The 26,560-nt window shown below is 38.0% G+C and overlaps 1 protein-coding gene across 4 annotated transcripts in view; it reads right to left on the reverse strand.

The window, feature by feature from the left end:
* Positions 1 to 26,053, reverse strand: part of MARCH6 (membrane associated ring-CH-type finger 6) — a 44,903-nt gene extending 18,850 nt beyond the window's left edge. The window contains exons 1-12 of one of the 4 annotated variants that reach the window (XM_021386058.1): positions 25,903 to 26,053; positions 22,107 to 22,203; positions 21,068 to 21,141; positions 13,831 to 13,974; positions 10,253 to 10,325; positions 8,874 to 9,042; positions 7,439 to 7,631; positions 7,067 to 7,128; positions 4,652 to 4,684; positions 3,465 to 3,516; positions 930 to 988; positions 277 to 357 (exon numbers count right to left, since the gene is read on the reverse strand). In XM_021386058.1, the coding sequence (XP_021241733.1) occupies positions 277 to 357; positions 930 to 988; positions 3,465 to 3,516; positions 4,652 to 4,684; positions 7,067 to 7,128; positions 7,439 to 7,631; positions 8,874 to 9,042; positions 10,253 to 10,325; positions 13,831 to 13,974; positions 21,068 to 21,141; positions 22,107 to 22,203; positions 25,903 to 25,921 (1,056 nt within the window). In that variant the 5' untranslated portion in view covers positions 25,922 to 26,053. Of the gene's footprint in view, positions 1 to 276; positions 358 to 929; positions 989 to 3,464; positions 3,517 to 4,651; positions 4,685 to 7,066; positions 7,129 to 7,438; positions 7,632 to 8,873; positions 9,043 to 10,252; positions 10,326 to 13,830; positions 13,975 to 21,067; positions 21,142 to 22,106; positions 22,207 to 25,364; positions 25,475 to 25,902 lie in introns of those variants that run through there. The other 3 variants (XM_021386056.1, XM_021386057.1, XM_021386055.1) reach the window with 3 other exon arrangements.

Below are 26,560 nucleotides of genomic sequence, written 5' to 3' on the forward strand. Positions count from 1 at the left end.
GTCATCTTGGACAGATCTTCAAAACTTACCTACAGGCACTCAAACATGCCTGTAAAATCTCCTAATATCCTACAAATTTGTCTCATCAAACACGTGCAAGAGATCTGAAGCGTGCAGTCCCACTGACAATTTTAAAAGGTCCAAGAAAACTAAGAAAAAATTTCCTTCTAATTTCACTGGAAGAGTGGAGCAACACTTCTGTGCATCACCAAAGTATTTCCAGAAAGACAATTCACATGTAAGATCTGAACCACGTAACTAACAACAAAAGGATACATGACAAACTATTAGAGTCACTGCCAGCAGAACGTATCCAACTATAGTTGTAATCAGTCCCTCAAAGTGAGATGCTTGAACCTAGAGTGGAAAGAAAAAGGGGGAAGATTGATCAGTCTCTCAGAAGACTACATCATCATTCCATGTAATTAGAAGAGTCCAAATCTCAACTCTTCAAGAAGAATGACAGTTTCATTAAGATTCTTGACACCAGAGAGTGGTTGGGCACTGGAACAGGCTCCCCAGGGCAGTGGACATGGCACCAAATCTATGGAAGTTCAAGAAGAGTCTGGACAAAACTCGTAGACATAGGGTTTGGGTGGTCCTGTGTGGAGCCTGTCCAACCCTGGGTATTCAGTGATTCACCTATTCATATGAAAGAAGAAATCTTATCTTACACAACCCCCTCTCCTTTAATACCAGATATGAAAATTACCCAATACACAAACTAAGAACGCATGAGGAACACGATGCTTTTAAGAAAAACACACACCATACACACATCTTTTTGTAAAAGGAAGAAGCCTCACTTGAAAATGACTTTCTGGGTCACTTTTCTAATCACAAACAGAAGTGGAAAAATACCACAAAAATTTTGTGATTACAGAAGTAGTGGCAGTTTTTATATTTTGAAAGTATAAAACAGTACTTACATACTCCTCAAAGCCCAAGCCAACAATGGAGAAGTGACCAATGTGGTATGGACAAAATGCTGCATAATGTAAGCACAAAGAAAAAATAAAGGCCATGAAAACTGCTAATCAGAATCTTCTTTGCTGGACGTGTTAAACAACATGGTAATCACTCTATTTCACATCAGTTTTGAGAAAACAACTCAAAAACCCTCTGTCTTTCCGTACGGATATTTGTGTTGTAATTCTACTATTCTAAAAACTCTGGAAGTTGGATTAGAACTCCCACTGAAAGACTACAAATATAAATGTGTAAATTAATTCAATTTCCAGTCTTATGTACAAGACTGATATTGATCTCACACACACAATGCTGTAGGAGCCTGTTACTTTGCTAATGACTCAGTTTGCTCTTTTAAGATGATGAAAAACACAAGACCCAAAGATAAGGGGAAGAGACAACCCTCCAATGAAGGCATAGGAAGAAACTGAGAAGGCTTTTACTTCTACCCTGAATTACTGTATTAAGAACAGACACAATTCTTGATAACTTTCCCCAGTTCAGAGGTCTCAGATGGAATGCATTAAAAACATAGAACTTCTCCTGCTGTCTCTCCTTTTTGCCTATATTGCCTTTGCTATATCGTAACAACCCACTCCGGGGACTACTGTAGACTAAATATACCTTCAAAAAGCCTGATAATTTTCTCTCTCCTTCTCATTTTCATACAACCAAAATGTGAAAAAAGAAAACCAAACCAAAACAAACAAAAACCTGAAAGATTTTTCAAGACATGTACTACCCCAATCAACAATCAGAAAGTCTTAATCCAAATCGCTGTCAAAGAGCTTAGCAAGTACTGTGAAGAACGAGAGGCACTGAGTTCTTCATGACCAGTGAACACAAGAGAAACTCAGATGAAAAAACACAATTACTACAGACAGCACACTCAAGATTTAACAGTTATACTTCTTTGAGTGTTTTATGAGATCACCACGCACAGTCTATCTTTTCTTTTTAATAGCTTAAGAGAGAATTTCTAATAGATCCTTTTCAATGTAAAGGTTATAAACTTCTCTGTTGAGTCCTATAATGAGCTACAGAACATATGAATTAAGTCAATGTGACTAACTTGTTGAAAAGAAAATCAAAGAAGAACTTCTGGACAAGTAATTAAGGCTCCAGATTCTTTCCCTCTGTTTTATCTACTACTGAAGTACTTCCTGGGACATTTGAACTCACCAGGGCTGTGCTAACTAATAGCTAGAGATTTGGCAATTATAAGTTAAGCAGTATTACTCAGCAGGAAAGACACTAAAAATAGGCTTGAGATACAAATTAAATTCCCATATCTCCTGCTTACTTACTCTAGAAAGCCATTCCTTTTTTTATTATTAACTTTCCCACCTGGAAAACTCACTTAAGAGCTATTGAAAAAAACATCTATACAACAACTTTATTAATTACTCTTATTACTCAGTTATTATTAAATTTAAACCAAAAATGTACTTATTTCATAGTTAAAATGTCTGAGAAAAGTCTAAATTTAGAGCAGTTAAAAATCTGACAATTAATCTCTGATCATTTTTTAATCTGTAGTTCTAATCTGTAGTTAGCCGTAGTTACACAAGTCCCCTTCTATAGCCAGAGCAGAGAGGAAAATGCAAGTATAGGCTAAACTTGAAGCAGTAAATATAAAAATTCCAGAAACGCTTAAGGAGGAGCTTATTGCTATCTAGAAGAAGCTAGGCATTTTACTCTTCTCTTTTAGGCTCCATTTAATTTTAAAATATATACCTACAGTTTGGGCTTTTTTTTTTTTAAATCATGACAAGTTTACGTCTAAGAGATTTTTCTGGCACTAACTACACAGGCAACCAGAACATGGAAATACTCATTTTTTTTGTGCTCAAAATGAAAGCTGTTTTGCAAGCACTTAAAGTTGCAGTTCAGCTTCATTACCCCTAAAAAGATGCAAGGAAAATGAAGTAAAATACACCATCAACTGGAAGTTACTATTTTCTAAAAACAAGTCAGACTAATTTAGTAGCATGAAGGAAGGAAAAGTGTTCAGCAGTTGTTTCATACACAAAATTGAAGTCTTTTTGACAATTTTACACATTCAGCTACATTCCTGTTTCCATCTCACTCTCCCCTAATTTTAATGTCCAAAAATGAATTCTTCATGGAAGAAGTAATAAGACTACATCTAAAGAAAACTACGAAAGAGTACCCAGACTCATTCCTACAAGTACTGCAATTGCTCAAAAAAAAATTCAAGAAGGTTCCTCCTTTAACAGTATTCCAAAAATACTATTTCCTATGACCTGACTGACATCATTAAGCTTTTGCTAGATTTCCTATTTTAAAATTATTAAAGGAATTAAAATGACAAAGCTAGAAGCAATAAAGTTTTATTATTCATATTTCTAGTTCATTTGTGATTCTATTTTTAAAAATCTCAACATGTATTTTGAGCCAATAGCCTTAAAATTAAGCTGCATTATCACTTTACAAAGAATTTTTTTTTTAAACTGAGAGCAAATGACACTTACCAAACACAAGTATGAACAACGTATTTAAAGATACCACCCAAAAGACATGTTCCTGCAAGGAGTATGGGGGGTAGGAGAGAAAAAGAAGACAAGAGAACAGGACATAAATGTCATTAAATAAGAGACACAATGTTAAAATATAAAAACTTTTACATCAAACAAGACATTTATTCACTACACTATCTAATAAACACATTAATATTTAAGAATTCTATTTTTTCATATAGGAGATAAAGCAAAAATTATACTGCTCAAAAACAGCACATCTGAGTTTTTCCTTTAAAACATAAATGGTTTGCATTTTTAAAATATGAGATCTGGCACTCGATAAATGCAGCTGAGATGGGCTAAAGTTTTGTTGGCATTGACTCTTCACTCTCCCCCTCTTCACCTTCAAGACAAAGCTAGGTATCGCCAACAATCAGAAAGGATGGGCTGCGAGGAGAATCTTTCAAATAAACTGTAACAAAGCCCACTACACAATATGCATTATACATAATAATTTTTCAGGGGAGATAATCACCATGGGTCTCTCCACAGACAAGTTTAAAAAGCCAATTTTTAAGGAGTTCTTTGCTAAATTTTCTTAAACTAGAGAAATGTTGGAATTAATCTAAAAGATATGCCCTCCAATAGGCAGACTGACCATTGTTAAGATCTTAAAAATGACTTCATATTGATGTCAATTAAAATAACATACGAGAGGGGAAAAATTTTGGCAGGTAACCAAAAAATCTCAAAGCCAAGAAACACAGCTCATCATCTCACATTTTAAACTCTAGTGTACACTAAAAATTCTCTGGTGCAATTTTGTTGCTATAAGAGCAAAAGTAGAGAAGGTAAAACGAGGGCACTACTTCAATCATAACATAAAGTGCAAAACTTAAAGACTAGAACAGGTATGTATTAGCAATGTACTCTAAAAAAAAGTCGTATGTTTATTTACCACAGAGTACACGATCCAGAGTTACCTTATCTTGAAGAAATTCCACTTTTATGCCACATAGAGCACCCTACTCTGTGAAACTCCTGCTAAAATGATTTCCTTGGTCATTACATTGTACAAAAATCTTTTTAAAGAATCTACATCAAATGAAATTAGAGACTTCAAACAGAATGAATACAAGAACAGTTTTCTCAAAGACAAGCCTGTTAAGCAAGTTTTTGGAATGCAGGATTTTACTTACTAAAAAAACCAGGGATCCGTCAAGCCCGAGCATCTGCGTATATAAGAAAGATGGTTTTATTCACTCAGAAAAATACAGGTGATATATTTAATAGAAGCCTTTTTCACTCCAATTTTTACATGTTCAATAGTCAAAAGCTTTTCCAGTGCTCAGCTAACAGAACCCAGAAAAATTCTTGATAATAATGGTAGTAATTAAGCTCTCATTCAACACAGTACACTCAGCTGACAAAAAGCAGTGATATACATGCAGAATTACCTTAATACACATGTATTGATAGTGTAATTGATTAATTTATAGGCTACTTCTTTCCAAGACTTCAAGGAATTTAATTGACACAGATTTTATATTTACAAGAGATTTTAGTGCTTGAAGGACTGTTTAAAATTGTTTGAACAACATCATATTTAAAAAAACAGACGTAATTTTTTCGTCTTCCTAATTTGCAAGGTATGACCTTATGTTTCACTGGAAGGATATAATTCTACCCCCAGTGCATAACAGCAACTAGTAACTAGATAATGTTGCTATGTTATATGCTACTAAGTTTAGAACAAAACTGGTTCACAGGAAACAAATCCTCCATCACTCCTTACAGCTGCTACAGGAAGCATCCACCGAACTGCCAAAAATAGAGTATCTATTCCAAAACGTCTCCTGTCCCCACACTTCAAGGATTTCCTACTGTTTTAGTCCCGACACTCATACTACTGCCACTGTAAAGTAGCAGTTTCAATGCTAATTTGTTCCAGGGTTTTGTGCTAAGTTTCAAGATATTAAAGTTGAACAGATTTTACATAGTAAACTAAGATGCAAATATATTTTTAAAAATTCACAAGGCTTGAACATTATTTTCTCAAGATGAAACAGCAGAAAAGCCTACCCTGGTAAACATTAACTAGAGATCGATTGCCTGTGCCAGTTTGCTAAAATAGATTTCTATATTCATGGAGAGGCATCCAGAGTACTTTTCACTAGGAGTGCATCAATATATCCTAGAACATAAAAAAGCTAATACTCCCCTCTTGATATATATAGTGTAAGAGTTCAGAAACCTGAGTGTACCTACATTCTTCTTCACCAATTAGCTTTGAAAGCAAACTAAGAATTTCCCATTAGCTACATAAAAAGATCATGACCTATCCCTGGTCTTGGTTTTGTCTGGGATAGTTAATTTTCTATGCAGAGGCTCCTATTTTGCTGTGCTTTGGATTTTTTTTTTTAGATGAACATTGTGATAACAAACTTTCAGTTGTTGCAGAGCAGTGCTTACACAGAGCTTAAGACTTTTCTGCGTCTCATGCTTCCATGCCAGGGAGAAAGCTGGGCATGCGCAAGAAACTGGGAGAGGACACAGTCAGGTCTGCTGACCCCAAGTGACCAAAGGGATATCCCATATCACATGGCACCATGCTCAGCAATCAAAGCTGGAGCAAAAAAGGATGAAGTGGGAGGACACTGGGAGCGATGGCATTTGTCTTCCCACTAAGCCATTACAAGTAGTGAGCTCTGTTTCCCTCAAGGTGGCTGAACACCTGCCCATTAACAAGAACTAGTGAAAGAATTCATTGTTACGCCTTGCTTATGCACATGAGGACTAGTAAACTGTCCTCACCTCAAACTATGAGTTCCCGCACTTATACATTTTCAATTCTCTCTCTCTCAACTCAACAGGAGAGAGTGAGGAAGCAGCTGCGTGGTGCTGAACTGTCTGGTGAGTTTAAATCACAACAGACCCTTATAATGAAATGAGGATTTCTAGACCTTGTTCAAGGCAACAACTGTCTCATAACCTAGAAATAGAATGACCAGATTTACAGCTGTCTGCCTTGGATGCTAGTGGTAATGGTAAACAAAATGATGATAGCATACATCTCATGTATAGTTATGGAACCTGTGAGCCATAAACAAAACAAAAGCAATATTACATTGACATGTTCCATCTTTTATTAAATGCATTTGTCTTTTACGACTATGTAAATGAAGTATGTAATAAAAACTTCAGTTTTCCTCTTTTCTTTAGTTTGATTGGTACTTTGAGGATTACAAAAGTGAAGTACTCATATACCACACAACACCTATATGCTGTTAACATGGCACAGCATCCTCAATGCAAGCTGCAACTCATTTCTAAACCTGACCAATCAGTTCAAGATTCTGAAGGGTCTCTGCTAAAAGATTTTAAGCTGTTACTGCACTGCAAATCAAAGAAATAACTTTTTGATGCTTAAGGAGTAGAATATCTTGTCTTTAATCCAGTGACATTATTTTAGGTCAGCAAAGCCTCTTACTGCAGCTTTCACGCTAGACAACAGTACTCAAATATATCCCAGATGGATTTTGCTGCAGCAATACTGTATATCATTTTAAGTACAAATCAGAGAGAAATAACTCAAGAAAATTATTCTTTCTTACTCGCTCCCAAGTAAGCTCTTCTGCTGCTCGATCCCATTCCAAAGCATTCCAGTTCATGTCATCTGAGGAGACAAAGGCCATTCTTACAGCTGTCACACTCACCCAAAAACAGGCGCAACCCCTCCACATTATGTCTTCAATGAACAAAAGAGTTAAGGTGCATAGTATTCAACTCATAAATACCGACAACTTTTCAGTGAGCAACACTTTAACACTCAAGAGAAATGTATGACATTTGCAAAAGCAAGAAGATAAACAACTGGAAGAAGAAATTTATACAAATAGGTTCTTTGAATTATGAGAGTTCTATTTTCAACAGTTTCATTTATATTTAAAAAAATTAGAACATTACTGTTTTGAGTCACCTGTTACCTTGTGCTCCATTGTTTGCATCTGCTGCATCTTCTACTACAGCATCTTCTTCATCTTCGTTATCCTCTTCCTCTTCATCTACTTGTTCTTCTTGAATTTCAGGGTTCTCACCTACAACTGCATTGTCAGCAGCTGGGTTAGCAGGCTGATCAAGCACAGCGTTTTCAACACCTCCATTTGCAACAGCCTGAGCCTGCAGAAACAGGATGTAATACTCAGTTAAACTGCTTATACTGTCTTTGTACTTTATCCTGTATTCATGGAAAAACAAAACAAAACAATTACTTTTTTTTTAAAATTTAGATAAGCATTAAATGGTAACAATAAATCGCTTAAAAGACAGAGTTCTAAACAAACTAGCTGATGCTGGAAGAGGCCTCTAGAGATCACCCAGTCACCTCACCTACTCAAAGCAGGGTCAGCTACAGCAGGTTGCTCAGTGCCATTTCCAGACGGCATTAAGAGAACTTCACATCTCTCTAAATGAAATTTCCTGTACTTTAACTTGCAGCTATTGCTTTTTTTGTCTTGTCACTAAATACTACTGAGGAGACACTGCATCTGTCTTTATACCTACCAATCATATATTTATACACACAGGCTGAACAGTTAGCCTCCCTTATCCTCTGCAGTTCTTTAATCATTTCTGTTGGCTCTTTGTTGGACTCCCTCCAAGATGTCCATACCCCTACTGTACTGGAGAGCCCAGCACACAGCACTCCAAATGTGGTTTCACCAGTGCTTAATAGAGAAGAACTCTCCTGAGCTTATGAAAACTGTCTCTAAATTAAAAAAATAATTCAAGGACAACTTAACTAAATCAAACTAAGGATTTGCATCTCACTTTTAAAAAAGCTGACACATTAAAAAAATGTAGAATTTTAATCAAATATTTTCCCCCATGCAGGTATTGCTTGTATCTTCTCCTACACAAGAGTCTCCTCTAAGAACAAAAAGCAAGCATGTAAATTGGGGTCAAGTGAGGGATCAGAGAATCTCCAACTTCAGAGGTTTCAGAAAGCTTCCACCTACCTATAGAACAGTGAATTGACACCTCATGAACTACCAAAATACTGGTAAAAAAGACAAAAGCGGCATCTTCATTTACTATGGTTGACAATTCAGCTCTATACACACAAATTTTTCTTTAAAAAGTAAACAATACTGACAAGTAATTGTCATAAGAATCTAAACAATTTTAAAGCTACCTAACAAAAATAATACTGAAACAAATCCATTATCATTTCACTTTACAGGACTTCAAGAACTGAACAATGGTGTTACTGAGTTTATATTGAAGCACATGTTCAACCTCAGTAAATGTACAAATACACACTACAGTCAGATGAGATTACTGTTGGGTTCTGATAATGTATTTATTCACATAAACCCATTTTTTATATTTACTATGAACTATTGAGCAGTTAAGTTTTACCTCGTTTTGTTGACCAACACCATTGAGTGGCTGCTGCTGATTTTGTTCCAACCACTGTGGTGCTCCTCCATGGACGATCTGTTCACGTAACCAAACAAGGCTGATAAATGCACACAGAGTGCATGTCACCACAAAACAACCCTGCAAACAGTCTGCCAGTAAGTTCTCCCTGTTAAAGAGAGAAAAACATTAATTAAAAATGTATTTTGCTTATTAAGGCTAAACTTAATTAAGTAGCTCAAACAAACCTTCCCAGTTCAAATCAACAAAAATGCATATTTGTGTGAAAAGCTGAATTTATTTGTGCATCTAGGTGAAGAAATTATGACGTTTTTATTTTTTAAAACTCTGCTGAAAGGAGATTTCTGTAAGTACCTGCATACAAGCATTTTTAAGTGCCAAGATAAATTCTGATTTGGAAAAGTTTCTATGTACCTCTGCTTTGACTTTTGAAACTATTACTGTTTAAGTAGAAATATTCCTGCAGAAACCAAGTGCTGGCTCAAGATGAAAAAAAGCTTCAAAAATACTTCAGGAAAAAGAATATTCAAGAAAAACTTAGTTAAAAGGTAAATGAAATTGCTATATTGAAGTTGTTTCTTGTAGAGAAAACCTGGATTTACTATAGCAAAAGACCTGTTTAAATGGCTGGATGTATAATTTCATCCACTGAAATGTTTTATCTGTAGAGCTACCCTAACCAAACAAATCAAACTGCTGCATCCGTCTTTGACTCAACTTTTCAGGCAGTCTTTTAACCCAGATATTCTTTATTCCACTCTGTACTTTAGAAAACCTTAAGCATCAACTCACATGAAACTGTAAAGCAGGAGTAAAACAACATTCAGCTAGGCAGCTGAAACCAGGGTTTCATAAAAGGCAAGAAATACTTAAATTGACTTAAGCAATCCTCATTCCTATTCCAGGTGTTCCCTCCCACTTATTTTCACCCTTGCACTTCTCTTTGACCACATTGAATTTGCTCAGGAAACTGACAAACTACACAAAGTCCTTTAAAATAAGGAAGAAATACACTATCAGAGTACTTTGCCATGCCCTGTGAAGCATCAGTCTGGCTCTCTATGCAGCTGTACAAACACTTGTGCCCACATAGCACAGTGAAGACCACAGGCAGCAGAAATCTAGAGTGAAAAGGTGACACAAGAGGCTACTGAAATCAACTCTGTCAAAGAAATATGTCAGAGTACAGCTTCACATGCTTTGACACATCCATCAGCCCTTTCTTTTTCTCCCTAAATATAGGTTCTATAGACTATAATGGACACAAAAACATACATGAAGAAAGGGACATTAAGTAACCATTTTCACAATTACCTTTTCTAAAAAATTTATTTGTATCAGACTGGTTAAGAACTTACGTCGATAGAATATCTAATGGCAGTGTCAGTAGTGAGCTCACAGAGCCAGTAAACAAGCACTTGTAGATACGACCTGCAAGAAAAAAAACCACAAGCATGGAATAAAGTTGTTTTTGGTTATTGTCTCATTTGGAATTATCATCTTTTCACTTGACTTTCTAAATAATTTAATCACAAGCAAAAAAAAAAATCTTAACTTTCAGCAAGTCAGCAGAACTTTAGAAAACGTACATGGAACAAAGTAGCCTTCATTTTAGCAGACCACACTTGACGAGGAAGACAAAGATAAAGAAAAATCTTATCTGGATGGAAAGAACTGTCACACTAGGTTGTACCCAGTATATTAATCTAGACCTGTATCCAGCAATGGCCTTACCAACAGATTGTTGCCTATGGAAGAATAAGGAAACAGGCTACTGATACTTGCAGTAACACTTCCTCAGTACATTGTCAGCAGCTTCAGCGGAGCAGCTCAGCTCTTGTGCCAAAATCTCTCAGTACTAAGTAATGCATGATGGATTTCTTCCCTATTAATTTCTGCAATCATATTTTCAAACTGTTTAAATTTATGGCATCGCAGTATCTTTCAACAAGGAGTTTCACCATTTCATTATGTTTCAAATCATTGTTCTACGGATTAATATTTGATGCCAGTTAATGTTAGCCACTCTTCAGTTCTTCACCACTCTTCAGTTACAATCTTAGAAGCAGGTTATCAATGCACACAGCCTGCTTCAGCAAATCAGGTTCAGATCCATAGGACGGCACAGATGCTCAGAACACGATGCAGAAAGAAATAAGGTGCCCGTATCCAGACATGAAATTCTTTATATTTTCATTCCATTCCTTATGCAGGCATTGTATACACTGCCACAAATGTAATAATGGCACACTGTGGTTTCTGTGACCTAGAATACATAGCTCAGTTACTATACCATGGTTAAAGCTGTTTGGAACTTAAAGAGAGTTTATGTATCTACACCCCTCATGAATCAATCCACCAGAAATGTCCAGCAGGTCTAGTGTATATGCTCAGCTTCTATATGAAATGCACTACAGCACTCTGAGGAAACTAACACTTACAACCCCAGTGCAGTCCATTCCTGCCATTGAACAGAAAATACAAAATAGTACATTCAAAGGTCTAGAGTAAGTCAGCACAAGAGACGATGGCTGCAGCTGATCAAATGAAAGCGTTCAGCTTTATGGCAGTCAGCAGTACATACACATTTTGCATTTAATACACCCTGAATCAAATTCAGCAAGGTGATATCGAACCTCTGCTGCCCAGTACATTTCTGTGGCTTGCCTCTGCCTACCACCTAGCTGCATGAGATGGAGGGTGGAAGAACTGCAAAGGTGCAAGAAACAGCTGTGTCGTCTGTTAAGCAACACAGCTGTTAAGCTTGTGTCCAAGGACACAGCCTTGAACCTCTCCTGATTACACTACACTGGTAGGAGCCAAGCATAACAAAACTCACTGTGAGATTTTATGGAATTTGAAGGGGATTTTATGACGCAAAAACCTTTAAGCAAACTGATCTCAAACTACTTTTTCCTCACAGGCTTCATTCTTCACATACAAGTACTAAGATCTGTAGTCAGGATGCCTGGAACTGATCACTTGTGTGCAACACTTTAGACAAAGGACACCAGCCATTAAATCCTCGTCACACCTCTTGTAATATTCTTGACTGGTGCTAAGGAACTGATTTTAGATTTGCTTTTCATGCACAGTCACCATTTAAGATCATTGTTTTGTTTCCAGTCTTAGGTAAAATTCACGAATTTCAGAGTTCTCTTGTCTTCCTTGTACATATATCTTATACCTCCAGTCCTTTTCACTTTTTTGACTCTTTATCTTTAGGTCTGTTTATTTTCCCTCTTCTTTTGAATGAAATCACACAGAGTGCTCTCTGGCAATCAGCAAATATTCTTTTTGATCCTTCTCTTTTTTTTCTGGTGTTCACATACCAATTCCATTCATACCTTACTCATACAGATTCAAGTAATCCTATTGCAAATACCTACAATTTTAACCACCATGTGACTACATGAAATGTATACAGAACTGCTCTCTTCATCTACATCATTTTTAAACTCACAATTGAATCACTCCAGAAAAATACGTTCACGTGCAATGTTCGTATGTGATTTGTCATTTCTTAACCTAGAGACAAAGGAAGCACTTTAGATAACCCATCTCCCATTGGCACTTCCCACTCCCTTACTGTACACACCTGCTTTACTCAGAGTGCTCGTGTCTCTCTTACTCATGTACTGTAGAAGTACTTTGGGAATTTTGCCCTAGGAACCAAGAGGCTAAATACAATTATCACAGAGAATAAAGCCACTTTGGATTAAATTGGCTCAACTAATTCCATTTCTCTGAACAGATCACAACGTGTCATATAATTAGCTTTTTCCATCTAAATATGCTGCATGCCTACTGGGATTAGGCCGAGGGTATGTTTAGAGAGAGAAATTCCTTTTACCCAACCATGTAAGACAGGAAGGCCACAAAAAAGCAAAATTAACAACGAAGAATGAAGAATTTATTCCCCACCACATATTTGCTCATGGATGAGATAACTGCATGACTAGCATGACAATCTGTAAGACTGAAAATTTAATTCTTTCTTCAAGCAAGTATCTCATTTGGGATATGCAGCATAAATAACGCAGCAGACATTTTTCTTCCAGATATAAAATAATGAGTCAAACACTTCCTCACGAAGCCAGCCACACACAATTATGTAAGCCATATGACAGAATCGGGGGGAAGTCAAAGCAGCACTTAATATCAGACGACAAGACTTAAAAAAGATTATGTTCCAGAAACAAATACTGATAAGGGAAATAAATGGATTTTTCAAGGTTTGTTAGACTGAATGGCTTTATCACGTTGGTTATCCTATGCAAATACCCTTCACAGTACACTAATTCTTAAAGGAATCCATTAAGAGGGTTACAACATTTGTAATGCGACATAAACAAAAAAATAAGACAAAGTAAAACAGCTTGGCACTGCAATCATAATTAGAATTCAGTTGTACTGACTTAGTAACTGAATATTAAAACTAACAATGACACAATTACATTTGTAAAAAAAAAAAAAAAAAAGTACTGTATACCTAACCTGTAGGTGGTTGACTTTTGGTAACAATTCATTATCACTGAAGAGTCATCACCAGATTTTTTCAGACAGTTAAGAAGCTTAAGAGCTTTCATTCATCTACTGAATATTACTTTGCTATCCTTAGAAAGTTTTAATAAGAAAAGCAAACTATATTTACATTTTGAAAATGAAAACTTCCATATAGATTTTTAAGATGACAATTTAAAATTGGCCTTTTTTTGCAGTAAGAAGTTGAAAAGCCCTTTTATGCATTTCCTCCTGTCTCGACACCACGATGTTTTGCAGTCTTGGCTCAAGAGCCAATTTCTGAGCGAAACAAGTCAAATAACGTATTTTATTTTTTTAAATAAACCACCAATACCCACACAAAGCTTTTCTGAACCAAGCAACAAATGTTCCTGTGTGTACGAGTATTACAGTACACTAAATTTATACTTACATGCAGTAAGAGGTACAACTCCCAACCACGCGAAGGCCACAAGTGTATAATGAAACCAGTATCGTATTGCTGTGCCAATACTCGTAACCAGTCCAGCAAAGATGTCTTGGATTGGAAGCCGTGAAGGCATATCTGGGGAATAAACTGTGTAGAAAAGGCAATTAATCAGTTTGTCCGTTAAACAAGCATTCACGTAGAAGACCTGACAGCTACAAAACCTTTGCATTTGATAAAAGCGTTATGATGAGAATAAGCATATTCTATAGATTTCCAACAGACCACTCCAAATTAATAACAAAAAATGTCATTACGCGTTTGTTACATTATGCATCGAGTGTAATAGAAAAACCAATTCCCTCCATGCCAGTTTTTGACTAAGATATGTTGTTTTCTTAGCAGCTTTACTACATTCACTGCAAAGTCAAAATAAGCTGAAACCTGCAAGAAAAAGCAGACTTTACATTCAGTAGCCCTCTCACTCAACATCACCTGAAAGAGATTTCTGTTACTTACAAATCAAGTTCAAGGAAAGAGTACACGGAACAAGATAAATTACCAGTTTTGCCTTCTCTCAATTTGTACTGAATAGTTCAGACTACACTTGCTATCAAAATTCAGCAAAGAGAAAGCACAGAAAAACAGCATAAACTGAAGGCAACTAATTAAGTATCTACAGATGCTGAAATTTTCATAGATAAACTTTCATTTTCAAATATATCAAATTCAATTTCAATCAATTCAAAAATATTTCAAATATATCAATTTCTTCTACAGTCCCATCTATTAAGGAACATGAAGCAGTTCTCATAATGGTAAATTTTCTTGACCTTTTTAATTGAACAAATATATATTACATAAAACTCACTACATTCAAAAGTCAAGAAAAACAGTGTCAAGTTTTTTTTTTTTCCTTTGCATTCACTTTTATTACCAGAGTCAGTACATAAAAAAGCTGCATGATAGTTCATTAACCTTTGAGCGTGTTCCCCAAGTGGTACTGAGATATGGAACCATATCTTTCAGATTACAAGTGCCGATTACCTAAAGTCTTCATTGCACATTAAGCAATTAGAAGACATCTATTTCTAACAATGTCATTGCACGTAAGTAGTTTCTGCACACTTATATGGATGCCAAGAAGTCATCATGTCCAGCATCAATACCAGATGCAAATGAAGATAAGCTACAGCCATCTGCACAAAGACATTGCTGCCTGGACGGTTAGCAGTTATGTTGAGAATAGATGAACTTGAAGATACCCAACACATTCAACCTGGACTATTTTTTGAAAACCTGATGTACTTTCAGCCACATAAGTAGCTTTTTTTTTTTCTTTAATAAATATTAGAGAAAATTTTTCCTCCCTCTCATACAAACCCTTCGTCTACAAGCCTGAAAAACACTGCTTCACGCCATCCACCAGCATCCCCCTTTTCTCTAAACAACATCCCTGCACTCTTTAGGTGCATTCATCCATCATTCATGCTCTCATCTCAGAGGGAAAGCCTCTATGTGAGAACAGACCACGTCCTTTCTCTCCAGGGACACTTCCCTAAGTATCTGTATTGTAACGAGAACACAGGAGCACAGAAGAGCAGCATCAACAGGCAAAGGAATGTGGAAAGTTTGGTGCACTTCAACAATAAATGGATTGTATTTGACACAAAGTAACAGCAAGACAGTAACTGTGAGATAAAGGTTAACTGGTTTTACGTTTCCAAAGTACTTGGCAAATGAATGAAATTCATTAAGAAAAGGACTAAAATGTAAGTGTAACAGAAGGGAAGCGTAACTGTGAGAGCAGCAACTGAAAAGCACCATGCAAACATGTTTTGACATTGTCTACCAATTTCCAATTTTCTTACTACAGAATCAAATTAAGTATGCAATTTGCTAGTACCACAGAAAACACTCATTCAAGACTTAACAATCTCAGCTCATTCTGAATGAATATCCTGGATAATTTAAAGTGGAGGTGAGTAGACATTTGTTAAGGGTGCTAAAAGAATATTTATCTATCTACAGTGTATTTGTTACTAGTTTACTGTATCACTCAGACAAAACTGAACTCAACAGATAGTTTGAGTCTTATTTTTTTTAAATCTTCAAAAAACATATTCTGATCAATGCTTTGGAACTCCCAAAAAAGTCTACAAGGAAACTCCTTATGATTCAATTGTTAAGGGAAGTTAAAACACAGAGGGGTCTGTAAGAAGAATGCCCACCCTAATGCAGTAAGGCTGCAGTGGTAATTCTACGCACTATTTTTTCTAAAAGCTTCACAACGTGCATTTATTTGAATACTCCACTGCCAACGTAGCTACTGCTCAGGATGAGATAAGCTACATCCCCCAGATCTCAATTCATGGCGATGCCAGGGGCTAGGCTGGTGGGTGCTGAGACAACTGTTGTTTTTCCTGACTTTGTGAAACCTTGTAATACATAAAGCCTCTACCCAGCTCATTTTGACTTCTATGCCCCTTTGAGCCACCCGAACAGAAAGGTACGATGAACAGCCCATGAACTTAACAAAGTGTGCTCAGTTACTTATTATTCCTTATTTAGGTACTCATTTGTCAAAGAAGGCCCACACCCTGATCCAATTTTCAGGGAAACAGTTTGTCAGTACATTTCAGCTGACAAAAAAAAAAAAAAAAAAAAAAAAAAAATTGACTGATTACTTCTGTCACTCTGAAATTTGGAAAATCAAAAATGGTACCTCTTTCAAAAAAAAAAAAAAAAAAAAAAAAAAATCAGCTGACAGAGAAGTGGGAAAGAATTCCCAATACTCCAGCATTCCAAAGTGATACCTTCAGGTATATTACAGGAAGCATTCTTAACATTCCCATTTCCTCAGAGGTTATTAGTACAAGCACTCCACAACTGCACTTTGACAAACACAATGGAGACAATCTACTAGCCCTAAATAATAACCACTAAACTTGTCAACAAGTAGAACGAATGAATGCTTTCAACTTAACCTTTCCTGCCCACTTTTTTCCAAATACCAAAGTTAATCCAAATGAAAACTATCCTGCAAGCACTATTTTCCCTGCAAGGAAGTGTAAGAGTTAATAGCCGTGACACGGGCAGTACAGAAAGGAACTCTAATCAGAGCAGTATCCCAGTAATGGAACTATACGCAGGTATTAAAAAAGCCCTCAACCTCAAATCTGCTATGTTGATACAGTGTACAGCAACAATTTAAAATATTAACAAAACCATCTAAGTTCAGACTTCAGTTTTATTACTCGTGTGATTAAAAAAAAGTGAAGAGAGCATCAGCTGCACTTTGACTCCGGGAGGTTATAAATGCTAGGTGCACAACAGAATATAAACACCACCAATACAGAGAGAACACCTGGCTCATGCTAACCCTGAAATTCTCTTGCTTCTACATCTGCAGTAAATCCCTGTACAAACCCACTTCCACCAAGAATCACCCACAATTTGTGGGTCTCTCCAGGAATTTCCTCGTGTCCTAAAGGCTTACTCCCACTGAACGCAAACAGGCTGTGCAGGTTTAAGTATGTTACAAGCTGTTAATCTCCCCCATTCATGCCTAGTTCTGCCATGAGGCAGTAATTGGATGAAAGCACGTGAACAGTTCCAGGGAAGTCACATACAAGAGTGTTAAGAACTAATATGAAATACAACTGAAAGTTATCTGTGTTTTTTATGCTGCTGGCCAGTAGCACTTTGAAAACGCTAGCCTTCCCCCTACAAGGAATTATATATCCTGAGTGGTTTTTTTTTGCCAGTTTACATTATTCCTACACACCTCACGGCTCCTGCAAGTCACTTTCTACAATGCATCGCCTTACCTCACTGAGGGAAACAGAACTGCATAAAGAAAAGCAACACTCTTCAGACATATACTCACCCTCCTTTCAAAACAAACAAAACAACTCCACACTACTTATTATGAAGGATCAAATGTTTTATTAGTTGTATTTTCCCCCACAGCTGCCACGATGCAACCGTATCTTATTTCATAGCTCACTTTTCCCATCCGAGTCAGCCCATTTATTTACCCGTAACCTAAGCAGATGCATGCCCAGCATGGAAGAAACCAAAACATCTTACTTTGCATAGATAAAACTGTCATTTAGCCAATGCCACAGAATCTCCACATTTCATCAGTTCTCTTATGCACAGATTTCCTAGCTATCATTATACTTGCAAGTCATTTATATACCACTTCAATCAACCCCGTGCACCCATCGTGGAAGTCTACATAATTTGCAGAGGAAAGCAGGCATGTTCTGCACTCTTGAGAGACACAGACTCTGTTACAGACTAGCTATGCAAAACAAGAAAAATGCCACCCCTCCTTATGCAAGCCACCGATCCAACAAAACATATGAAATTAACACTCTCGTGTATCTCAGCTGCATGTTTACGTGTTCCCTGGAGCTGACAGCAGACACCTTGATTTCTGTATCCATGTAGCAGTTTGCACTTCAGAAGTTCATGTTTCTTCAACCCAGACATTCTGGATAGGTTGAAGATACAGGCTACTGTGCTAAAGTTTGTCCAAGTGACCAGGTAAAAGGGTTACCCCGTTTTATCCTTCAATTAAACCTTACTGTAAATCATGAGCCCAAGAAAATGGGTCACTCACTTCAGTATAATTACATGACATCTTACAGATCATTTTGTACAAAGTTAAAAATCTAGAAGTTAGGAGCTTAACAAACTAAGTACAACTACAAACAACACGTAATTAAGCTACATAAGCTACTTAAGAATATGAATATATAATCAGGTAATTTGCCTACATGGTTAAACACTTAGAGAATGACCCTATTTTTCAAAAGAAAAATCAGTTTCTTCATATCCCTTCCAAGATACAGGCTGAACCTCCTACTCTCTGCTTCCTTCCTTATACCCAGTATCTAAGCCAGTACATAGTGCAGGTGCTAAAGAAGACATTACCGAATTTAAAGACAGTGAAAGACTTAAGAATATATGCATTAGGATCACAGAATCATAGAATCCTTGGAGTTGGAAGGGACCTCTGAAGGCCATCTAGTCCAACTCCCCTGCAATGAACAGGGACACCACAGCTAGATCAGGCTGCCCAGGACCTGATCCAGCCTCGCCTCAAAAGTTCCCAGGGATGGGGCATCAACTACAACACTGGGCAACCTGTTCCAGTGCCTCACCTCCCTCACTGTAAAAGACTTTGTCCTTATATCTACCCTTAATCTGCCCTATTTGAGCTTGAAACCAGTTCCCGTTGTTCTAGCACCACAGACCCTGCTAAAGAGTCTGTCCCCTTCTTTCCTGTAGCTCCCCTTTAGATACTGAAAGGCCACTAAAGAATAGCACAAGGAATATTTTACGAATACTCTGCACGCTCCATTACACTAGAAAAGGAACATTTTTTCCAGAATGAGAGCAACAGCCTCAATAAGCAAATCAAGCTAAACTAAAAGAGAAATTGCTGGTATTACAGCACAGTGAAGTTTTCTCAACTCAGTGCCTGCCAGTTGAAGCACAGGTGCTGACTACATACATGTGGTTATTCCACCACACGCCATGGTGAATCAACTTGGCACAGTTATAGGCCAGGACTAACTTCATTTTGGATGACTGGCATATACATCAATCCCACCAATTCCATCTCTGCATTGCCATTCTCTCTCTAGCATGTGTGAACTTCCCAGCCCCTACGGGCAGATCCAGTTTCCACGCTGCACACACAAATGGTTTTTCAAATACAGAGGAATAAGGGAAACTAAGAAAGTATAATTGCGTGAATTTTGGGTGCGAGGGAAATTGAAAGAAGTGATGAAACAAGACATGCTGGGTAGAGAGAACTGAAGAAATCTGCGCTGACACGTGCTACCACTGTGTGCAGCCAGGTAGGAAAAAAAAAGCATATGCATATATATTTAGGATAATTTGTGCAACGTGGGAAGCCAAGAAGAAAATATTATCAATTGATAGTGCCAAGTACAGAGAGCAGGCAGCTCATGACAGAGAAGGATAAATAAATCTTTGCTAAAAAGGTTCCCCAGTTGCCAATTTCAAGGCTCCTGTAACAAATGCTCATTTGCTAAACCATAGCGATTTGATCACAATTTTCTCACGTGTCCATAATCTGCAACTACATTACAAGCTGTGCTGGTAACAGCTATGGCAGACAAGGGTAAAACTTCTGCAGGGACGCCTCTGTTGATAATGGCAGTGAAGACATTTTCTAGTATCAGTATTAACATATATATTAACAACCAAACATTTGAACCTTCTCATCACTCTTCTTCTAAATCTCAATGAAAACAACAGGCTTTTGTCTTTTTTTTCCCCCCATACAAAACTAGAATGCCTTCTTTCTTATCTCTTTTACATTTCTCATATGGGGTCTCTGCATTACTGAAAAAGAATAATCTGAAAGCACTGCTGAGATCAATGCAAAATATGCTATTCTCCTCACAGACATCAGACACAGTATTGTGCATTTTGATACTGATAGTCTACTGATAGAGATTCAACACAGAGGGCAGGTGCATCACATAAATAAGTTTAATGAGAAAAATATATAGCTGCGTACATTATCTGTTCAACAGTCAGTAATGTGGCAGCACCAAATAACGAACCTAGGCTGTCACCAAGCCAAAGGGCCTCACTTATTTCTGCCATTAGACAAAATGTAATTAAGAACTATATAAAGATACAACCATTTTTACGGTAACTTATTTAGCCCAATCTAACATAACAGGCCATGTAATACCTGGTAGTTATTGTATTTTGACTGAAATGCAAATGGAAAAATTATTGTTTGCATTAGTATCACAACTCTTTGAACTGAAACTGACAGAAGTCATACGGTGACGGCACAGGTAGACTGTTCAAAGGCCACTGAAAACTGTGTTTCAAATTCAGATTTCACCTGAACGTTCAGACACCCAAACTGTCAGTCAATAAAGCTAAAAAAAACAAAAGCCACATGCACTAATGTTGACAGTAATAGCATGGGACTGAGGGAGTCAGAACAGGTACAAAAGATACTCCTGTTACAGCTCACGTAAGGTTATGAAAGCACCATATTATCTGTTATTTAAACAATTCACATGATCCGTGATAATAAAGAACTAATTCAAACAAGAACTCAGAAATTAAAAAAACAAGTGTGGATCTAGCATGCTGAATGAAAAAGTAATCACTTCACTAATACTATGATAAAAAGAAACCAAGTTCTGAAAAAACAGGAGCAATGAAACATACTTACTTGGTGTGAAAGCAAATCTGTGCTTACATAATTCACAGTATTCTTTTCTGCTGTGTTTAAGCCACTGAACTAAGCTGAAACAAAAAGTGAACACATTAAGACATGCCATTCCATCTTTCCCCACTCCCCTCGATTACAAAAAAACAAATCAATTAACTGTTTCAAACAAAGCAGAATATTCATACTATCAAGGACAAACTAACACGTTTGTTAAGTCTACTTAGGCCGCAAGGTTTCAAAAAGTGAAAAAGAAAAGCTGAATAACAATGATACATCTTCAATTACAACACTTACACTGAGAAAGTACACCATCGAGTATGTATGTTATTGAGAAGGGTAACAACTGAAAGCGTGTACCCTTACGTGGACACTGACTGTGAGCACCAGTCCTTAAAAAAATCTCAAGATTCAAAACCACAGTATCTGTGAAAGAATGACTATTAAAATACAATCAAAAGGAGAGTATTACAGACCAGAATTACAGTTTTCATTTTAGGATTTCCCTGATTGCACATCACCTCAAAAATATCTTAATACATTTTATTCATTTTATTTTTAGTATGAGGTTAGGTATTCTTTTTCATTCACTGTTACAAGAAGGCATTGAAAAAGAACGTATACTGATCTTTCTGCTTCTAGTTCTCATAAAGCAGACGTGTGAGGAGATCTGTACTCTCAAACAAACATATCCATTAGTACTTCCTTTTCACACGTAATTGTTAAATTCATTGTGACAATTTACAATTCTATGTAATGAACCATCATGCAAAAAAAGACTTGAACATGTTCAAGTCCCTGGAGGCATTCAAGGCCAGGCTTGACGTGGCCCTGGGCAGCCTGGTCTAGTGGTTGGCAACCCTGCACACAGCAGGGGAGTTGAAACTAGATGACCTTTGAGGTCCTTTTCAATCCAGGCCATTCTACGTTTCCTCTGAAAATCTGCTTAACACGAAGACTTACAAAGTACTGCTTTTAGAAATACGTCAGTGCATTTTATTAAAAATGAACAAACAAACAAACAAACATTCTCAGAACTTACCATTCCTGATGAATGAATTTAATACTGCCAGTACACACACACGGATGATACAGGGGTTTCTCAGGAGTTCCTTCAGACCGACAGACTCGGCATATATCTGCTGAACAAGACAACATTTATTACACTTCTGCTGGAAGAAGTCACATTTACAAGACTAATTATACTCCATATAAATTTTGCCATGTAGCAAAATGAGCCAAAATAACTTAAATTGGAAAAAAGCTTTACAACAGATTTCACATGGTGGAAGACATGAAGACTTGGGGACCGCCAGAAAAAAAACCAACAAAAACATTGTCTCCTTGATCATCTTGTTACAAAAAAAAAAACAACCCTAACACTTTTTATTACATATTTAAGGTTTCTAGGATATATGCACACCAAAGCTGCATGTAGAGCGTAATAATAATATCAGCTCTAAAGCATCATATAGTTTGTAAAGGACAATCTCCCTCAAAGCAAATGTAAACTTTAACTTACTGAAAACTCAGAATTATTCCATTTCAAAGAGAAGCCGAGAAGAAGAGATTTGCCAATTACTAACATGTTCTTCAGACAGTCACTACTCTTGAACCTAACATGCACATTCCTTTGTGCTCTTGATGAAAGGAAAAAACAAAACACCAAAATCATAACGAACACAAAGAGGTATTTTGTGACTTTGCTACTGAAGCTGAGTGCAGCCACCCATTTAACAGCCTTCAGTCCAGTCACAAGATGAAAGACATTTTCTATTTCTTACTTCACAGGAGCCACGAACCTTCTGTATGCTCTATTTTTGTCATTTTCTTACAACTAAAGATTGCAAGATGTTTTGCAGGCAAAGAAGTGAATGCATCCTTCTCCCTCTAAAGATAAGACGTCTAATCTAATACTATTTCATTATCCAAAGCATTTAAACACAAATCAACTATTTTGTTTGTTTGTTTATAGATGTGTGGTATCTTCCCTTTACTCCTTCTTTCATACCCCTGCATTTGTGCTTGCATTACACAAACAAACATAACATGTCCACTTTTACAGAAGATTTAAGTTTAGGATTTTCTCTTTCAGTAAACATTTCTCCATCAGTAACCATCCAGCAAAGCTAAAGGAGTAACTGATGCATATCGAAAGAAAATATTAACTTATATCAGTGATGTAAGAATACTGAAAATATACAATTTCAAGTTAAAATCACACATCTTTATTCTTGGTTCAAATCTCCAAACGTTAATGTTCTTCTATGAAGAGTTCCAAAGGGAACCCAATGTTACAATATGAAGATTTCTGCAAAGAACTCATAATTTGACCAAATCCGTGTTTTACACAGTATTAGAATCATTTCTGCACAATCGTTTCATAGCACAAAAGGACTAAAGTGATTCTGAAAAAAAGCCAAGATATTTTCTAAGAGATTAAACTCATTCTCATGGGATGAAAATCTAATATTAACTCTAGCAACTTATATGAAGCACCACATAAGTGATGCTACAAGCAAACACAAAAAGTATTTCCATCGCAGTCACATCAAGCGACATCCCATTGCTGCAAACATCAAGAGCTCCTGGTCTCTCTGCCTACAAGACCAGAACCTCCACTTCGAGAAACAAAGGATTCCTTTGATCACAGAGAGTATTTCCAGACATCCGTAGAGAACAGATCTCTTCAACTTCCAGGCAGGATCTACCCGCCAGCTACTGCAGCCCCACCTTCCTCCAGCACCTTGCCCACAGCAGGCTGACAACTTGATATATCAGAGCAGCCTTGCAAAGGGTCAGACAAAAGACAGGACGGGGCAGATAACAAAACACAGGAACCAGGGGTTACACTGGCTTCAAGTGACACGAAATTGCTGCTTTAAGAATACTCCGACACCAAAGAAAGCATACAGTTTTCTGAAGGACCCCCGTAGCTCTCAGAACTCACTCGTCAATGGCACATAGGTTTTCACAACAGATTGTTCACGCATTCCCAACATTGTTGGGAAAAGCAGAATTTTCTTATCTGAAAATTGATGAATTCTTTGCTAAGAAAATGATTTCATTCTTCTGTTAGCTTATTGAAAGAAGTTAAGCCTAGCTTTCAGTTTTTCAAAGGATATGAGAATTTCTAGATATTCCTCCTTGTTTTATAAACTCGAATAAACACATGAGAAGCAATAATCTAGACTGTTTAGTGACATATAACTTCAAATCAACAAATCCTGCTGAGGGTCAACATGCACCTCATGTATAATATCAAGTTCAGAGAGAATTCCAGCGTGTAGCAGATGCTGTTTTTCTACTTGCATACACACTTTGCATCCTGTTCAAGAATGCATTTTGGAAATAACAGTCTTGGGTAATACAGCTCTTTGTTCCCATCGCAGAAAGTTTCTCTGCCCATCATATCTCTAAAAAAATGTTCACCATTGTAGTACCTAAAACTGAAGTTCAGATTATTTAGCAGGAAACTGATTTTACTGGAAAGACATGCGGGTTTCTTTCTGCTTCACTTCTTAACTCCGTCAATCATCAATTCTACCAGAAGAACAACTGCCACAAATATCACTACGGGGTTATCAACACTTACAAAGGCCCATTTGAAATTTACAGCACAAGTTTGGTCTGTGCCACAAAAGAGAGAGCACAGTTCTCCTCTTCCTGAAGGCACTCACACAGCCGTTTCAGATGCTGGCATTTAAAGCTTTCTAACCTTCAGAAATGTCTTTGGTGTTCTGGCAAGTTCTGTGAAATTCTAATAGTGGGAAGCAAAGTTTTAAACTGCAGAAGACTCATAACGTTCCAGCAGTATTTATGGACTGAGAGTGTATAGCCTACTTACTTCCAATGCTATTATTTTTATGCTTTTGAAGGTAACATTAATACGTAAGGTGCTACATATAGTACACAGATATATGTATAATGTAAACAAATAAATAAACACAAATAGAAACACCACAAATGTAAAATCCAAGTGGAGAGTACAGCACTAAGGTGCCCTAGAGGATATTTAACAGCCCTCTTTCTCTCCTCCTGTTCCCCTCGGATCACCAGATCAGGTCCTCTAAAAGCACGCAAGATCAAAGGCTACCACTCCTAACAGCCTGTTCCCAATTATCAGCTGTGGGTTTGGGATTAAACCCACCAAGATGGATTTACCAACGACTGGCATGGTGAGAACTGGACCAGTCAGTTCTGAGAACCTGCCTCAGTTCTGAGAACCTGCCTCGCAGCTCGCAGTAATCCAAGCATCCTGGACAACTGGACGCCAAGTAACCAAAACCTCAACACTCACTTGATTCATGCCATCGCTGCATGTAACTGCTGGGCTGCAGAGCCACGGGAGAGCTGCAGCGAGCAGTTTTACAAGTTGTCAGAGGTTAAGAGCACAAATACTGTCATGTTTTTTGCCTGTTTCCGTGAGCGCTAAGCTATCCACAACACGACCCAACTCAATGCTTCGTGTTTTCCCGGCTGCTTTCTTCTCATCCTCTCAAGTTGGAAAACCGAGCGCCACCGGATGCAAACACACACGCAAAGGGACGGCTCAGACACGAAAGCCAAGCCGCTAACGTTCTCCCCGTACCGCGCCGAACTGAACCGAGCCGTGCCGTTACCACGGCACCGTCCGCCCCTCCCCCGCCGGGCAGCGCCCGGCTCCCAACGGCCGCGGTTATGTAAGGGACGCGCGGCCCGGCCCGGCCCGCCGCCGCCGGGTGACGCGCTAACGGGGCCCCCCACACCGCCCCTACGCCCTTGGAGGCAGCGCGAGCGGAGTCCCGCCGGGCCGGAAGAGCGGGGGGGAAACGAAGGGCACGCAGCGAGCGCCGTACCTTCCTCGGCAGTCTCCATCTTGCCTGGCTGACGCAGCGGCAGCCGAGCGGGTGGCGTGACGGCGGCGGGGCGGGGCGGTGCTGCGCGGGGTGATCGCGCCGCCAACCCGACAGCGCCCCCTGCTGGGTTGGCGGTCTGCCGCTTGTCAGGCTCCCCGACCCATCCGAGCGGCCGTGGGGCCTCCCTCGGGTTCTGGGACAGTGACGCGGCACGGCGGTGCCGAGGTGTAAAGCGACTGCCTCCGGATGACCTTTTTTAAGCACCAGAGTTGCTGATGGAAGGGATGGTGTCGGCCGGTGCAAGCCATAATGTTGAGGAAAATGTGAAAGCTTAGTGTGGCTCTCAATAATGGTGTAATTACAGCAAAGTGCTGCATTGAAACACACGTGGGTTATGCCTCACGCTCAGCTCTTCCTGAACAAGGCAAGGTGACAAGACTCCCACTTAAAGCTTAAAAATATCGGTTTATTTTACAGGTAAGCTTATTTTCATCTTGACAGATCAGCTTGGCGTATTAAAAAAGTGCCAATGTAAGATGGCAGAAAGGGCAGTGTGTTCGATCTGTCTGAATGGGAACCATCGATTCAAACAAACACCAAGAAATAAAATCTTGTTTCCACATATACTGTAACTCCCGCTTGTTGTCTTCCAAGCTTG

This window comes from Numida meleagris, chromosome 2 (genome assembly GCF_002078875.1).
Source record: "Numida meleagris isolate 19003 breed g44 Domestic line chromosome 2, NumMel1.0, whole genome shotgun sequence".
NCBI classification, from domain to species: domain Eukaryota; kingdom Metazoa; phylum Chordata; class Aves; order Galliformes; family Numididae; genus Numida; species Numida meleagris.